Consider the following 19,145-nt stretch of genomic DNA (forward strand, 5'->3'; position numbering starts at 1 on the left):
GTTATCTTTTCAATTTTTATTTACTTGTTTTAGTTTTCTATTTTCTACTGTAAAACCTTTTTCACATCGTTTCTAAGGAATATATATATCCTCTGTGGTCTTATTTATTAAGACGACAACCTGATATGATTTCTTTTAATTGTTTGGAGAAATCACTGTGCAACGTAATTTTGAATTTATATGAAATCAAATTGATAGGACCTTTATGTTCTAGCAATGATTTGTTTTCATATTTGAATCATACTTTTCACTGGCGCGACCTTCGCATGAGAGCAAATTAAAATGTTTTGAGCACACATAGTGCTTTATGGAGCGAAAATTGTACTATATATATACGTACGATCAAATTCGAAAATGGAGAAATGCAGGAATAGATCGAAGCGCCTAACCAACTGATAGAACAAGGATAATTTTGCAACGATCAGTTAATATCGGCAGTCGAATGATTAGCTATCAAGTTTCTGGTTGATCGATCTCTCGTGCGAGAATGAGTTTCGTTCAGTTCTCGAAGGCTAGAAATCTTGATCTTGACCAAAGGATAGATGGACTACAATGCATAACTTATGGAGAAAAAGGTAGAAAGGAAATCCAGTTTAATTCACACGTACAGCAGCGGCAGCAGAAGAAGAAATGCAGCGACTCAGATGAGACAAGGGATTGCTTTGTTGCTTCATTCGTCGCATGCTAACAATTGTTATGTGTCTCTATACAATTTTTTCATTTGGATAGATTGACTGTGTAGAGAATGTAAATCAAGCATTGCTCGGAGGGACGGCTACTTGAAATCTAGTCTCTCAAATTTTTGTTCAGCTTACTTTAGGTATAGTATGCGGATCTCTTACGATTTTAGTTGATTAATCTCAATTGACAATAGCTAGAGGAGGATCTTTGTATTCTTCAATAATGTGAAATCATTTCTTCTGCCACTTTTTTTAATTTTGCCTACAGCCATCTTTAAAGTGGAAGAATTTGGAATTTGGGCATTTCATGGCCGACCTCACTGCCGGAACATGTCTGATTGATTGTGGTATGTCAGGTATGGCATTTTTCAGAGACTCTTGCTGTGAAGTTGTACTATGGGCATGTTTAGTCCTTTCTAGAGCTCGAACCTCAACAAAATGTTATTTGAATAGGTCTTTTTGAAGAAGCACTAACAAAAGGCGTACGTCGAGTCGAAAAGTTCATTTTAACTTCATACTATAGCTAGAACTCAGATCAAATATTTTGCTGATGCCTCTTTATAGCAAAGAAGTTATTCTATATATACACCATACCAAATTTCGAAGCAGCAATCAACTGCACCGAAACAAGTTCTTGAATTGATAGTCATTCGGATGCAATTGGTTGCGCCGATCCAATTGGTTGCGCCGATCGACATGTACTTATGTACTGGAATTTCAACATTTTGGATAAATCACTAGAAGCGTTACTATAGTCATACGTAATGCCATAGCATGAAAGAAAAAAAGCCATATCCATCTCATGTACGACTATCTGTAAGCAAAAATCAGGAGACCAACTCGAACGCAAGTGTCGGTTCAGCTAGCCCGTTTTTAAACAGTTGATCTCCACAATTGAGTTCTTTGCAAATGAAAGGTATACAGGTTTTAGCTGTCTCAAAAAGGTTAAAATAAATATATAGCCTCAAAATTAGAATTGTTTTAATTTGATGTCAATACAACAGGATTAGGTTATAGGGACACATATTTGGGACACTTCTGAGTAAATGTCTCATTTATGCTAAAACTTAAAAAAATATTTACTAATACCTAAATATAAAGCCCAATCCAACCAAAAATAAAAGATTATTCTATTCAACCCAACACACCTAGTCTATTTGGCCCGATTACAAATAGAAAAGAAAAAAAAAAGAAAAATCAATTACCATCTTTTCTTCTCTCTTTACTCGATCCACTGAAATTATAGACGAAGAGCCTTTCCTGTCGTCCTCCTCCGCCACCGCAGCCAACGAGATAGAGTTTCGACTGTTGCTAAATACTTAAATAAGTGTTGGTAAATTAGCAGCACTCTTTTAGGTTATAGCGACATTCTTTAACTGTCACTATATACCTAGCGACCCCACATATAGCAACACTTTTTAAAAGTGTCGGTAATTTTAGTTAGCAGTACTATTTTGACATGTACCTATATTTAAAAGTGTCGCTATAGACCGTTTTTGCTGTAGTGTCGATTACTATCTCCCCTTCTCCTCTCACTTAATCCACTAAAATTCTAGACGAAGGGCCCTTCCCTCTCGTCCTCCTCAGTCACCGCAACCAACGAGGTAGAGTTCCGACGGTTGCTAGATACTTAAATAAGTGTTGCTAAATTAGTAGCACTTTTTTAGGTTATAGCGACACTCTTTAACTGTCGTTATATATCTAGTGACCCCACATATAGCAACACTTTTTAAAAGTGTCGGTAATTTAGCCAGCAGCACTTTTTTTGACCTATACCGACATTTAAAAGTGTCGCTATAGACCGTTTTTGTTGTAGTGAACTTTGACTGACTGACCTGCCTCACTTTCCAGGAGGTCATTCATTCTAACACGCTTAACCTTCTTAATTTCTTAGACTTAACCACTGTCCTACATGTTATAGTCGGATTTAGAAACTCATAACCACCTGCCATATGAGATTTATCTCACTAGCCTTAGCCGATCCGCCCCACTTCCCACAGAGGTCACTCATCCAAAAATTACTCCAGTTCTAACACACTTAACCTTTTTAATCTCTTAAATCTAACTACCACCCAACAAGCGATTGCCGAATTAAAAATTTTGGTCCTATTATAGCTTATATATAGGACTACCTCTCACAATATTTCTAATTAGACTCAATGAGAAGCCGTTCTTTGGATATGTTGAATACGAGGCTCTTAGAGCTCTAACAGCAACACTTATACAAGATTCAGACAAAACCAACCCCTAAATCTAGAAGAGTCCGATATGGTTTGGCTGTGCATTAGTAAGCTCGGTCTCGGATGCCGATCGATCTCTACAGCCCTGCATATTGCGTGCTAATGCAGAAGCTCCGAATCAAAGTTTCTATATATATGTGCTAACACGTGCAATATGGTCCCGAACCAAGTCCCAGCCAAATAGGCCCTTACATCCTATGCTAATTTCGATATTAGTACACATTCAGCATGCAAATCCATTACTCTATCTAATGCATAATAAAATATGAATATAGATCGAACACTGCATAGATTCGTATCTTGCTCGCTCCACCGCTACAAATTCATTTTCTACCACCCATGTGGCTAGGAATAAATTCCCAGCGGCTTCTTTGAAAGTTGAGCTGCTGCAGAAGCTTTAAATTCGGCTCAACGTCGCGGCGCATGCACTCATCTTTCACTTGAAAGGGAGATAATACATTGAACATATATATATATATATATATATATAGAGAGAGAGAGAGAGAGAGAGAGAGAGGGGAAAGAAAAAGAGGAGGGGAAAGAGAAATGTTAAGTCCTTGAATATGTACTGCATCCTAACTATTGCCTTGTTGTGTATTGTGGGCACGTAGGAGAGTGGATGCCCATGCATGCACGGGGTCTGATTCTTTATTCGGCTCGTCAGTAGAGTCCGTTTTGACCGCCCTCGTGACCCGCAGCATCCAGCTTTGAACGCCTTTTAATAGTGCTGTACTCAATCATCAGGAAAATGATCCCCTCCTTTTTTACATAATAATGCCTCTCACATATTAAGAATTTTATATTAGCTCTGCTGGACTACGTACTGTCGGTAGCAAACGGCTCAGATTACTATCGATTTATTTTCAATGGTGAAACTTTCAAATCGACGATTGACACCGTTGATTCTTTTGTTCACCAAGTGGATATAAAATGATTGGCTGAAAATGAATATTGTTTAAAAAGTAATTATGCGATTTTTGTATTTAAAATTTTGTTCTAAATAGTTAAAAAATTTAATAAATTACAATTCAGCAGATTTGAACTCTTCTACATCGTTAAGTGATCAAACGTACATATCTGCTGTTAAAATTATAATTTTTGTGACTCTTTTATTGTTTAATTAGCGATGTCGAAAAAATATGAAATTTAATTTTTAAATGGTTTAAATGATTTAAATCATATGCGACGGTGTTGGTCATCAATTTAGAAGCTTCAACATTAAAAATAAATCGATAGTAATTAAACTGAGCCATTTACTATCGATAGTACTCTAACACAATCCTTTCTCTCTCTATATATATATATAATTGTTAAGGAAAATTTTGACTTAATTTTTATTAGGCAATGTATGTTGGAGTCACTTTGCATGTAAAGCCACTATAATGTAGATAGATTTTATTCTGGGCACCTTTCTTCTGGGCACAGTAACATGATTTTGATTCTCGTTAATTTCAAGCGAGATGTATGTGTATATATAACCTCCGAGCATTTATCAACAAAAAAAAAAAACCTTAGTCATGGTCTTTTCATTACATCATCAGTGATCAGTTAATTATAAGCTTTAATTTGTTATTCACATAAAGAGAAATTTGTGTGTGGGCGTGCGCATGCATGTGTTTGTGTGAGGTAGAGAGCTTCACTTATTATATATTTCTTGTTACGAGCCCACCTGGTTCTTAGTTTGTTTTCTAATGTTACCTATGACTACAAAATAGTAATAAGGTTAAAATTAAGTTGGCTTAAAGAAAAGAATATTTCAGAAATGTACTCTCATTGATAGAAGTAAACAAAAATGTGGTCAAACAAAGTGTTTGATCAGAGCAATTTACTATACATTCATTTTTTTACAATCAAAATCTTTCCTCCTAGGTACAGTAGGTAGCGCCCACATGTACAACTACTTTATACATATATGTATTATTAGTTTATGATTAGTCCCTAAACGTTGCCGAACTTTTAATTTAAAATACTTTAATCTTTTAACTTTCTATTATATTGCAATTTCATCTATTGTAACCATAAAAAAGAATTCAATGCTACCTGTCTCTTAAAAAAAAAAAAAAGAAATCAATTTTTCTTTGTTTTGCAAAATGCCCATTTTAGTAGTTTTAGAATTAATTTATAATATATGAGAAAGTTCAGAAACTAAAGTAACTGATCGTCTATACACATGTAGACCAAGTACATATGTGAACATGTGCAAATCTGTCCCCTCTAAGTAGGGATGCAAATGAGGCGGATCTGGGGCGGGAGCTCCATCCCGCCTCCCATCCCGACTAGCAAAACTCCGTCCCGCCTTCCGCCCTGAATCAGTGACGGGTTAAAAAATACATCCCATAATCCGTCCCGTCTCGTAACCCGTCTCTTGCCGGCGCCCCGAATCTGCCCCGCCAACTAATATTTTTTATAAAATTATAATATTGTTAATATTTTGTAAAATATAAAATAATAATTTTTAATAATATTATATATATAATTCAACAATATCAATTATAAAAATCAAAAATATAAATCATAATTTAAAAGTTTCAAATACATTAAAAATAAGAGTACTTATTTACTTGTGTTTCGAACTTTTTTGTAAATATATTATTCTTTAGGAATATTTTTTTAAAATATAAATAATTTTCGGGACGGATTCAGGACGGATCATGACGGGACGGATTCAGAGCGGGTCAAAATTTCTCCCGTTTCCTACCCTGAATCCGTATCGTAAAATTTATTCCGTTTCTCGCCCCGAATCCGTTTATTTTATCCCATTTACTGCCCCGTCGAAGCGGATCGGGGCGGGAGCTCCACCAACCCGGATCCATTTGCATCCCTACCTCTAAGCCACGGATGACCGTGAACATGCAACCAGAAACATTTGCCGCAGCTTCGGTGTCGCCGCGATTCTCGCCGACCGATCGTGCCCCCACGGGCCACGGTGCATCGATTCTACGCTTTTCTTCTAATCCCCATACTTAATTACACTAATTTATAGTTAAAAAAGATGTTTGATGCGCATCGGAATGCACCCGATTCAAATTTTGCAGTACAACGCGATTGAACATTGGGTGTACTACGCATATATACTCTATTAGATTTACGTGCAGCTGTGTTTATTTATGATTTAATTGAAATGTGAAACATATATAAGCGCTGATTTTAAACTGAGCAACTCTCTCGATTACCCTCCTAATTAACTCTGTCTCGATCTGATTAATTTGTCACAAGAGAAAAAGTAAGAAGTAAGTTATTTTGTAGCTAGGTTACATTTGAATAGTATATATATTTAGCTATTTCACATTTTGACCATGAGTGCACACAAAGACGCACTTTTGGAGAGCTTTATATATATAAAGACATAAAACTATATGCTAATACATACGCTCGAAATATGTTAGTGGAATTGTTTGTCCCCCGTCTATGTCCAACCTTTTCATTTTAATTTTTAAATCTTTTAATAGAAAATGTTACAGATCAGTTCCGACAATTTAGATTTTGATTTGACCGTCTCTCCAAGGTTTCAATTTCATGCTTAAATAAAAAAAGGTTAATTTCATACAATTCTCTATAAACATGTCGAATAGTAAATATATCTTGACAATAATTCAGTGATATTAATATTTGCCTCTCTGATATATTACTATTAGAGCACCGTTTATTTTTTTAATAAAAGATAAATAAAATAATATTTTTTGCCATCATAAATATATTTTTTCAAAAATTTCAAACTATTAGAAGTTTACAGAAATGTCCTTTAAAAAATTTTCAACAATTACCTTCTTTCTTTTTATTTTACTATTATAAATAATATAAGAGGGGCAAAAAGGTCAATTTACATCATTTAATAACTAGGATTAAGTATTTTACTTATGATGGACTATATTTTTCTAACGGATCCTAACAACAGGAATATAATTGAAAATATTAGAATTTTTGCAAGGATAAATATAAAGAGTCGAACTTTATAAGGATATATTTACTATTTATATGTTACCAGGGAGTTGTATGCTATTAATCCTAAAAAATAAAATAAAGTGTATTTTAAAAGTTTTAGTTATCTTAATAACTTTGTCGGCACAATTGATTGTTTTCTTAAATTTTTTTAAAAGATCGGAGAATCTTACGGCTGGTATGCATTGACAAAAACGAAGAGTTTACATTTGGGGCCTCTTGAGTTAATGTATACAATAGTAATATTTTTAGGAATAGTTTAAGGGGTAAGAGTGAAAAAAAAGAAAAAGGTGTTAATTATGTATCTACAAATTAACCCCCCACTGTAAAGAGATTAGATGTTTGACGAAAACAACGTGTTGATTAATTGAGTCTAATTTATTCTCAAGCACGAAGAACAATACAATCTGTTTAAGTCAACCGTTAATTCGCATGCAAACCAAGTACTTTATATTTGAAATTAATTGTGATGGATCTAAAATTTCTCAGATCTTTGCTTCGAAAAATTAGATACATCCAAGATCCAACACTTTGCTTGTTAAGGTAAATTCATGTCACGATGGGGCCTAGGATTTGGTGTCCAAAGTACTAGAACAAGTGATGGTGGGTCAAGTGGTCTATATGCTTCCACATAGATTTAGGATCTGTTTGTTTTCATAATAGATTTCGAAGAGCGAGCTCGTATGTTCGAGAAAATCAAACAGGTCGGGGTTTATTTCGATATTGAAATTGCGAGATCATCTGAACTCTCACTTGTAGTGTTATGGACTTCTGCCTTTTGACGTCGGTGGACTTGAGGGCGAAGTTGACTTTGCAAAACTCATGAATTCCTTGCATTCTTACTTTCTGATTCCAAACAACTACTAGACAATTTACTGAACGGGTGTTGAAAAATTTGCAATGTGTGTATTAATTTTCTCTCCAACTAGTATTGAAAACTTTAAACATTACTTATGTAAAATTAATGTGAAATAATCTTTTTTTTTTCTAAAAGCTTAAATTACTTTCATGTTTGAGGTTAAGACTTTTTAGTAGGTTCAGGATAGACCGGTGAAACAACTATTTTTAATTTTAAATGCTCAAACATCAGGAAATGATGTTTTTAATATTTAAATTCAACATTTCATTTGAGGGAAAAAAAAATCATAATAGTTCGTAAATTGTATAAATAACGAGTGCTAGCTAAGCCTTTGTGAAGCAATCTTGTTCTGTTGCATGCCTGTTTAAAATTGTATATTTAATGAGTCAAATCTGGATAAAAAAGAAAGGTTGTGTTAGATCGCTTAGAAACTAGTGTTAAATTTGTTGTCTCAAGAAACATCAATAATATAGTTTTTGTTACGACAAACGCACAAACGGAAACAAAATAACGAACACAAAAAATAATCAAACCACAAGCAGAAAATAAAGAACACAGATTTACGTGAAAAACCCTTTTCCAGGGAAAAACCACGGGCGAGGAAGGAGAAGACTTCACTATGGAACGAAATGGGAATACAATGTTCTTCAGGTTACAACCAACCATGATCACACGCCTCTAGGATATAAACGATAAATGAAAAGAAAAACTCATAACGGGTCTACGGGCTCGGGCCTGGCCCGAACCCTCCGCTACCCACCATAGGCATTCATTTTTTCTCCATAATTTTCTTTTCCAAATTGGTCGCACCGCGAAGCTGTCGGCGAGTCGTAAATCCGAACCTGAATCGATAGTAGATTTCGAGTCACATCTAACAGTTTTGTTATTAATAATATAATTTTGTTCTATGCATATTATTAACATTCTTCTTGACTTGAATGAAGATACGAAAGTATATGGAAATAAAATATAAGGTAAGAGAAATAAGCATTTAGCTGGGTTGGAGGAGTTTGGACTTTGGTTTGAGATTATGTTACGCAATATCGATCTATACTTATACTTCACCTCAATTTCGCTTTATTATCACATCACATAATTCAGTGATAGTACTTGGCCCTCTTGTGATTTTGGTTTTGATTTTTGGGCATTTGCCACTTAAATAACATCAAAGAAAAGCAACCAGTATTAAAACTTCGAAATCAGTAGAACAGCTGCATTACATCAAGTTCTGGACTTTGAAATAATATGGTATATAGTTGGATTTCTCCAAAATTTCTTCTCCAAAATTTCTTCAAAATTACGCTAAATTGGTTGCAAATAAAATGAATTCCAAGTTATTCAAAGTCTGCGGGTAGCTAAAAAGTGTGGTAGAAGATTATTTTGTTATGGTTAACTTGTCTTGCATATTACATTAATTCGGTTAAAATGTGATTTTCATTTGACTAAAAAGAAAAAAAAAAAGTCATGTTTTATGTACTTTTGAACTAACTCGTTGTACATACAATTCGATGACATTAGATTACCTTAGTAATCTGATTAAGAACTTGTTCAGTATTAAGAATATTTCTGTATTGCAAAATGAAGTTAGGATAAAAATACACATGAATATATTTCTTCTACAAAAAAGATATATTAACCCGCACATGCATTGAGCATTTTATTGTGAAACATCATGCAATCTTCTCACAGTTTCAAATTAGAGTCCGACTCAGATGCTTCTAAAAGCTGCTACTTTGAACTTTTGGATGTTTGCATTCATAATATAATCACCATCAAATTAATAGTAAACTATAGTAGTGATCCACGGATCAATGAGTTTAGCATGTAACCTAATCTTTAGAAGCACGTATTCTAGCTGATCAATACAGGTTAAATATATTAACCTAAAACAACATTCAAGAACCAGTACTTAACACATCAGTAATAAAAGAGGCAACAGAATGGTCCAGCGATTCTTTCGAGATCAGCTCGAATCTCAAACAGATGCAGAGCACTTCCCCACAGTCCCAGACCCTTCACCACAACAAAAAAGAAAAAAAAAAAGAAAAAGAAAAAAGTGTAAATATACACGTAAGGTGCCATTGCCATTGTGAGGTCTCACTCGTGCTCAACATCTCTGGTCACAAAAGCCACGAGAGGCGGAGGAAAGAGATAAGGCTCAGAGAGAGAGAGAGATAGAGATAGAGAGAGAGAGAGAGAGAGAGAGAGAGAGAGAGAGAGAGAGAGAGAGAGAGAGAGATTATAACAATTAATTCATGGGAATCTGTGGGCACGTGCCGAAGCTTTTTTGCGTTACTTGGTTTGAGCCTTTCCCCCACCCAATGGGAATTTTTGGGTCACAAAAAGAGACGAGTGGTAAAAGAGGAGAACTGTAACGAAAAAGGGAGTTCATACATGCATACACAAAGCAGTATGTGTGAACTTAAAATGATAACGAGAGCATGCAGATGAGAGGACCCATGCAGTTTCCATGATGTTTCGCGTGGAACTTATGGGAAAGATATTCAATATTACTGCTTCTATGTGTGAATCATAAAATCAAACTAAGTTTAAATGGCATAATGAAATTTTTTCGATAGCTTCAAGTTGATTCTACTCAAATTTGCAAAAATATTTATCAGGTTTGATCCATGTATCGACTTCATTCTCATATTTAAATTGCAGTAGTTTGGAAAGTAACGTTTCTATTCAATTTAGACTTCATACTCATTAGCTTCCGATTTAATAATAGTAGCGAAGGATGGTGGAGGACAAAGGGCATGATACGTAAAAGGAGCTTGATTTTGATTCGAAGAGCTACAAACAAAATATGTAATTGCAAGATATCAAAACAATATTGGTTTTCCAATGGTAAGGCACTTGAGGTTATGAGTTTGAATTTCAGGTGGGAGATTCCGGATAGAACTGCACGAATCAAGCTACTGAATCTCAAAAAAAAAGAAGAAGAAAAGTTACCAAACATTGGATCGATACAGGTGGTTTTCTTTGCGAAAATGCCATAAAGTTGATGTTTTCATGCTTGCATATATTTTGACCTTCATTTGTTATAAATAGTACATGTTTATTTATCTCCTTTGAGTAACGTTAGTTGACTATTCGAAATTAATTATATATCCTTCCAATATCCCTCCAACAAATCTCCAATGTAAGTAATGGTATCAAATACATAAAGTGTGGGGTAAATAGTAGATTCAATTGTGGAGGAAAATATAACTTATAAATTAGTATATTGTGATCCATAAGTATACATATGTCCAAGTAACGTACATGAGATTCGTTTTGGCAAAGCCAACTTGCACTGTACAGCAGGGTTTGGGTCGCAGTTAGTGAGTCCAAACTGATGCAATAATCTGTGCTGGACCTGGCAAGTAAGCTAAGTAAGGCATTGAATGCAACCACAGAAACTGTGCGGGTGGTCCATGCTCAATTATACTATAATACTACGTTCTAAGCATGCATTTTATGCGAAGAGATAGATTTAGTGTATCCCCCAGTTGTACATATGTTTGGTAACTTGCCTTTTTTAATCCGTGAACCAATGAGTAGTCGATCGATCAGATGTTTGAGAAATAAAAAATCTAGGTCGAGTCTTGGATGACTACTGAAGCAAAAGATTGAATTGAGTCTAGTTTCACGCCAAAGGAAATTTTTCATCACCAATCTAATGTTTGGGAGAGCGACACTAGAAAAAATGTTATAGGGGAGTTGCATATTTAAAGCCACCGGAGATCTCACTAGAAAATGTCGACGGATGGTAATTGATTGAAATAATTGAAAACTTTCGTAAACATTTGTGCGACAATTTACGCGCAGCACGGCGAACTAGCTAGTTGAATACGTACAATGCTTTCAATACTTTCCCTACCAAGTTGGGAGCAGCAACTTCAAATAAAACCTTCTTCTATTAATATTAGTACTCCATATGCTACCATTTTATTTATTTTTTTAAAAATAAAGTTAACTAATAAAATAAAATAACTAAATTTCAAACTTAAAATTACAGATACCAATAATAACACTTAGTTTGCCATTTGGCCAAAAAGTACATGACAAGTAATTGCAAAGGAGCACCAGAATCCTGTTGTTTGTACACTGAGCATCTCAGAGGGGAAAAAATTGTGGTTGAGCAATTACACCGAATACTGTGTTCTCACCTGCGCAGCCCAGTACACAGTCAAAGTTAAAGCTCATTAAAAAGATTGCAAGGTAGTACATAAGCAATTTAATTATGACTTATCGACTACAATGATGATAAATTAGTATGCATTATTAATCCCGAGTTAATTATCTAAATTGTTCTCATGATACTAATTAATTAGTGTACTAATACGAACGGAAATCAATTGTTTATGATGTACCTGTAGACAAGAACCTCACCATGGTTGGCTGAGCAAATAAGAAACATATTACGCAGACGATATTAATGAAACGGAGATAATTAAGAAGCAAAGTTCGCGTTCACGTGAAAGAGCAATTAAGAAAAATAATTGGCATTCAAACAGGAGGTTTTAGACTAATGAATCTCGCTATTCATAATTTGCATTCGTATTATTAAAAACTCATAATGGTTTTAATATAACTCTCGCAGATTTGTTACATCTGATTTATTAAAAACTCTCTAGCTAGTCAAACTTTTAACATGGGTAGCAGATGCTACTCAGGAGTTAGGATAAGTACCCTTATTAGTTCAATATTACTTGTATTATAGTTTGATAAAAAAGGTCAAATCATTAGAATTCCAATTCTCGAAAGTAAAATAATTATATAGAATTTGTGGGGACTATTGTTATAGATTCTGAGTCTAAGGACTCCGAACAAAATTGTACGACTATTTCTTTTAATTTTTTCTTTTTTAAGTAATATTATATGTATATTTATTATATAGGGTAAATTTGACACCCTAGGCACCCGTTTGATTCGGAGTTAACAGGTGGAATAACTTCTTAACGCCAAAATTTTTTTTAAACACCCAATTTGAGAGGTGGGGTTAGCTAACCTCACCCCAAATAGGCTATTCTGGAATAGCTTATTTGGGGTGGGGTTAGCTAATCCTAACTAACCCCGCCCTACCTCACTACTCCAATCAAACAAAATATTATTTTAACCACTATCTTTCTTATCTCACCTACTCTAATCAAATACTATTTTATCTATATCTGGACTAAACCCAATTCTTAACCAAACACAAAATTACTTTAACCCCACCTTAATCCTGAACTTAACTCTATTCCTAGAATAACAAATTTTTACTTAATCCCGAATCAAACGGTAGCTAAAATTTCAAAAAAGTTTTAGATAAACTCATTTATTTTATTATTTTTTATTACTAAAAATATTAAAGAAATTAAATCCTTACATGATGAGGTGTATTTCGTTTTCCTTCAATATGCGCTCTTCAATTCATGAGCAGATCAGTATAGTAACAAGTATGTCCACATGGCATTGTGCGTTTGTGATTGGTCCGGTTTATACTGACGCGGTAGACAAGGTCCACTACTCTAAAATCTCTTCGCTGACGTGACACACAAATTACGCCCGTCCCTCGGGAAATAAGAGGACGACCACTAATTACAGGCTGGAAAACAATCGAGTAAAACAAAAACTAATTGAGTAAATTACAGATTTAGTCCTCAAACTATGGTTACGTAGCATTTCAGCCCTCAAACTTTTGGTTTGCTATAATTTTAGAGTCAAACTTTCTAATTTATTACAATCTAGTCTCATAAACTAATTTATTTCACTAAATATTTTTAAATTATTTAATATAAAAATAATATAATATCTTAGCGTATTATTTTTATATTAATAGTTTATTAATATATTTAGTCAAAATAGTTAAATTGCAAAATTTAATTACAATAATTTAAAAAATTACAGTAAAAAATTATATTATTCTATAATTTGAGGACCGGAAAGTGTAATTTTTCGAACTTAATTATAGAGCACAAACTTTTCTTTTTTATTTTTAATGGCGGAAAAGATAAAAAAAAAAAGAAAAAATTTTAAATATCACCATTGTAATTTCGTACTTACTTCTTTTAGTACCCTGTAATTTAAAATGCATCACTTTAGTATCTTGTGGTTTCTTTTTTTTATTTTTTGTTATCTCCTCTATTAATTTTTTCATTAAACCAATGACAAAATTAAAACCACAGGATACTAAAGTATAAATTCGTTAAACCACAAGTAAATATTCAATAAACCATACATGGAGTATCTAAAGTTTTTTGTACGTGATTTAGCGGTCATAAAAGAAAAAAATAAAATCATAGTATACTAAAGTAATATATTTTAAATTACAGAATACTAAACTGAGAAAATACAAAACTACAGGAGTGATATTTAAAATTTTGCTAAATTACAAAAAATCTCTGGATCAAAACCCTCTTTTTCACTTTACCTTCCCGACTTTTAAAAACCTACATTTTGTCCTTTCAAAAATTGAAAAATGTTTACTTTGGCTCTCGTCGTTAGGGTTCTATCCATCTTCTATTATTATATATTTTTTACATCCAAAATACCCTTCTACCTCTCCATGCAGTTGCCTCCTCCTTTCTCTCCAAGGTCCTTGGCGGCACCTTCTCACTTCTCGCCTTCTTTCATGGCAAGTTCAAGTTCCCGGCTCTCCTTCGCCACCTCGCCGTCGTCTACCTTTCAGTCTGCGTCTACCCCAACCTCGCTCCCCACCGCCACCGAATGAAAAGACTACGAAGTTGCAGAAAGAGGAGGGGAAGCACGTGGACCAAGCGTAATCGGAGTTGGAGTCAACAGAGGTGCAGAGAAGGGACAATAAAGTGCTGCAGATGAAGAAGGGCTGGGAAGAAACGAAGAAGATGGGAGCATTTTGGTTTTTTTTTTTTATCATAATTAACACCGTACTCTCTGTGAATATTTTTTAATTTTTGAGAGGATAAAATATAAATTTTTAAAAGTTGGAGACAAAAAATAAAGGGAAAACTTCAAAAACCCCCCCTGTGGTTTCGTGCATTCTCACTTTGCTACCCTGTGGTTTAAAACGTATCAATTTACCCCCCTGTGGTTTCATTTTTATCTTTTCGGAAGCTTTTTCGTTAATATTTCGTTAAATTATATACAAAAAACTTCAGATAACCATCTATATTTATCAAATAGTCACTTTAGTATCCTTTAATTTTAACTTTGTCATTGATTTTAAAAAAAAAAAATAATAAAATTGATAACAAAAAGATAAAAACGAAACCACAGGGGGGCAAATTGATACGTTTTAAACCACAGGGTAGCAAAGTGAGAATGCACGAAACCACAGGGGGGGTTTTTGAAGTTTTCCCAAAAATAAAAAAATGAGTTTTGACATGGGGCATAGTGTAATTTAGCCTTAAAATTTACTGAAAAAGAAAAAGAAAAAGAAAAAGAGGATGGGTTAAATTAATATTCCCAAAAAGGGCGTGGGGCGTGGGGAAGGGCCAAAATCCGGGGGTAATTTTTGGGTAGTAGTTCGTAGTGAAACGGTAGCGTTGGGGTCGTACTGCCGAGAAAAGCCGCGCGCACGCGTCCCCACAAAGGGCGAAAAGAAACCACCCTCCCCTTCTCCCATTGGTCGGACCCCGCACTGTGATTTTACCAAAATGCCCCCACCCTTTCTTTTAAAGGACCTCGCAAAAGGAACGCTCCTTTTTCTCTCCTCTCTCCACTAACTTCTTTGACCGCTGTGTTACGTTACGTTGCGTTATTACACTAGTCCCTCCCTGTTGCCTCTAATTCGCCGAAATTACGATATTGCCCTTGTGCCTCAAAATTAGGATTAAGATTAACAAAGATTGAAAAAAAAAATTATGGTGATTTTTCCTTTTTCTTTTTTTTTTTTTTTTTCCAAAAAGCATGTAGAGACGCATTTGAAATTTCCATATTTGTATGATTATTGATGGTATATCATTAGTGAGATTTTTACAATATTAGTGCAATGTGGACATCTGCGGATATTTTTCAATTAAAAATATATACTCATGGTGAATTAATTTCAAATAAAGAAGCTCAATGTATGAAGAGATAATGAGTATTAATGCGAAATATCGATGCAACAAATTCTTTTACGGATAACTAGTTATCAAATAAAACAAGTCAAATTTTATTAACTCGTTTGGGATCGCAGAAGCGCATTATGTACGACCAAAGACAAGTGTAATAAAAGAATATTTTTTTAAAATTTTGTTTCAATTCATTTTCAGCAATAAATGCGGTAAGTCGCTGGAAAAATCTTAATGAAAAAATGATTGTTCTATGCAGAATATCTGACTAAATCAGCAGTAAGAGGGAGCTAAGCAATTTCCCAGTTCTACTTTTGTGGGATGTTTGTATGATAAAAGCCCACTATTTCTCCTGCTCATGTCTTTGTAGTACAACAATAAAAAAGTTAAATCAACCCCTAAACTGAACACTCCACCATTACAATTATCATTCCATCATTGTTTCAATCACACTTGAAATTAATATCACTTTTTAGTGAAAAAAACTCCAGTGGTACATTAATACAGTTGTACACCATAAAAGCTCCACAAATTGAAAAAGGCACATGAAAAAGAAAAACAAAACCACCCAATTTGTTATTTCACTCCCTCCTTTTATTATTATTATTATTATTTTGTATAAAAAAAATAAATTTGTTTTAACTATTATCTATTTAAATTTGAATATTTAATTTTTAAAAATTTTAAATTTACTATCTTTATTTTATAATTTATCTAATATGATCCAACTACTAACTGTTTAGTGTCAAAATTTTAGTGCATATTTTATTTTTATAGTTTTCGTTAATACATTTTATGTAATTTACATAAATATAAGTTTATGAAGTAAACAGTTAGTTTAAATTATATCTTTGAAAAACTATCAAATTATTTAAATTAAATAAATTAAAAATTTTAAAAAATTAGTTAGTTATAATAAAATTATGTATAATTTTGAAATTTTGTATATATATATATATATATATATATATATATATTCATGGTACTTCTCAATCCAATTTTTTATTTTATTATTTCTTTTTCCTTTACTTCCTCCAGTTGTCTCCATTTTTGCTCGCCATTTCGCTCTCTCTCTCTCTCTCTCTCTCTCTCTCTCTTTTCTCTACAAAACCCCTCTTTTCTCTGTAGTATTATATGCTAGAGTGCCCACTGTGCCCCTGGTGTTCCTCTCCCCCTACCTCTTCCTCCTCCTCTCTCCACCTCAACCCAATAACAAAGAAGGGTTCCCCTCCATTATTCCTCACTTTCTCTCTATTATGAGGAGGAGTCCAATTTGAGAGGGAAAAGGAGGAGGTGAGGAGGAGGGGGAAAAAAATATAGAAAAACTGTGCCTTTCTCTCTAAAACCCTAAGCTTTGAAGGGAACAATGGCCTCAATCTTTGACTCTGCCGCATCTATCCTTCTGTGCGCGGAGGACAACAAAAGCATCTTGGGTTTTGACGATGAGGAGGTGGAGAACGCCCGTGGCTATGGCCATAGTTGGGTTCTTCGGGAAAGGAGCGATTTTTATGGGGGTTTCCTCATGGATTTCCCCCTACAATCCGATGAATGCGTGGGTCTCCTTGTTGAGAGGGAGTCCGAGCACATGCCCCGTGGGGACTATGTGGGTCGGATTCTCAGTGGGGCATTGGACCCCTCTGTAAGACGAGACGCCATTGATTGGATTTGGAAGGTGGGTTCTTTGCTTCTTTTTTTTTTTTTTTTTGCTCTTTTTTTCTCGATTTCTTGGTGGGTCTTTTGTATTTTGCGTTTTTGTTGGCAATCGATTAAGCTTTACTATGTTCATTTCCGCGAAACATGATTTTTCCTTTTTTTTTTTTTTGGGTCCCAATCTTTCTAATACGGTATTTTTGGGCGATCTTTGTTCTCATACTCTGTTTTGGAGTACGATTTACGATTGTCAAATACTATTTCGTTTGCATGCATTCACTAGTTTGATGAACTGTTTGTGAATCCCCATACAGATGAAGTATATTTCTTGTTTGTTTCCAATACATTTTCCTATTGTTCTTAAAAAAAAAAAATTTGTTCGTCATGGTTACTGTTACTTGTACAGATACTACCTTTTGTTGTTCTAGATACTCATTTTTGTTTTTGTTCTCACATTCCCCTTACTACCAATGATACATTTTGTGATCTTTTCAACAGGTTTGTTCACATTACAGCTTTGGGCCTCTGACTCTCTATTTATCTGTAAATTACCTGGACAGATTCCTTTCTGCCTATGAGCTTCCTGTAAGAACATTAACTTATAAATGCATTAATACAATGTTTGTGTTCGCAGTAACAATTTCATGTTTTTAGTTGAATAGAAGACCCAGTATACTTATATCAGCTTGTTCTGATTGTAGAAAGGCAAGGCTTGGATGACCCAACTGTTATCCGTCGCATGCCTATCCTTAGCTGCAAAGATGGAGGAAACTGAAGTCCCCCTATCTTTAGACTTACAGGTCGAGGACGCTACGTCGACGGATTTCTCCGATTAGCTCCCGAAATTTCGAAATCATTTACTTAAGTTTCTTTGAATTTTCTTCAATAGGTGGGCGAGGCGAAGCATGTGTTTGAAGCTAGGACTATACAAAGAATGGAGCTTCTTGTGCTGAGCACCCTCAAGTGGAGGATGCAAGCTGTGACTCCTTTCTCTTTTATAGACTACTTCCTTCACGAATTCAACGGCGGCAACGCACCGTCGAAGATGTCGGTCTCGCATTCCGTGGAACTCGTCTTGAGCACACTAGGAGGTTGATGTCGTAATTTGCAATCGTAGTCTATGCGTCTCTTATGGCTAAAATTCAGAAGTGTTGAATTGCAGGGACTGATTTCTTATCTTTCAAACCTTCGGAAAAGGCCGCGGCTGTCGCTCTCACAGTGCTGGGAGAATGCCAATCTGCTGAAGTCGAGAAGGTTGTCGCTAGTTGCGAACATCTTGACAAGGTATGAGTAGTTGCATTCATGACGGTGGTTTATTTTCAATGTGAACTTGTAATTCTGATTTGCCGACGATTCATGCTACAGGAGAGAGTGCTAAGGTGTTGTGAACTGATTCAAGACATGGTAATGATGGGCGTTAATTTACCGAAAACTGGTAGCCCAGCAGTCCTCTATGTGCCGCAAAGCCCAATTGGGGTGTTGGATGCTGCATGGCTGAGCTATAGCAGTGAGGATTCAAGTGTCGGGTCGCAAGAGACGTCTTATGAGAGCTCACCAACTAGTAAAAGGAGGAAAATTAGCCGATAATTTAGTGTTTCATGATGGAACTGCTTGGTAGTTTTTGGTACTTTCCGACTAATTCATTTTGGTTTGGTTTAGCGGGAGCTTTGGTGTGGTTATGAATTTACTAATAAAACGAAACAAAAAAAACTTTGAACCAAAACCCAAAAAAGCAAAAAAAAAAAAAAAAAAAAAAAAAAACATAAATAGATAA

The 19,145-nt window shown here is 34.7% G+C and overlaps 1 protein-coding gene across 1 annotated transcript; it reads left to right on the forward strand.

The window, feature by feature from the left end:
• Positions 16,749-19,145, forward strand: LOC109711161 (cyclin-D3-1-like). Its single transcript, XM_020234083.1, has 6 exons — positions 16,749-17,393; positions 17,870-17,956; positions 18,073-18,171; positions 18,261-18,462; positions 18,534-18,655; positions 18,737-19,145. Exons 1-6 carry the CDS (start codon positions 17,088-17,090, stop codon positions 18,956-18,958), a joined length of 1,038 nt encoding a protein of 345 aa, XP_020089672.1. The 5' UTR covers positions 16,749-17,087; the 3' UTR covers positions 18,959-19,145.

The sequence above is a fragment of the Ananas comosus genome, linkage group 6, assembly GCF_001540865.1.
Source record: "Ananas comosus cultivar F153 linkage group 6, ASM154086v1, whole genome shotgun sequence".
Lineage (NCBI taxonomy): Eukaryota > Viridiplantae > Streptophyta > Magnoliopsida > Poales > Bromeliaceae > Ananas > Ananas comosus.

What these genes read in the sequence shown, in the direction of transcription:
- LOC109711161 (XM_020234083.1), top strand. Translation starts at nt 17,088, where the DNA reads ATGGCCTCAATCTTTGACTCTGCCGCATCTATCCTTCTGTGCGCGGAG. An exon ending in TTTCTGCCTATGAGCTTCCT is followed by an intron (nt 17,957 to 18,072) that starts GTAAGAACATTA and finishes TTCTGATTGTAG; the next exon opens with AAAGGCAAGGCTTGGATGAC. An exon ending in GTTGCGAACATCTTGACAAG is followed by an intron (nt 18,656 to 18,736) that starts GTATGAGTAGTT and finishes TTCATGCTACAG; the next exon opens with GAGAGAGTGCTAAGGTGTTG.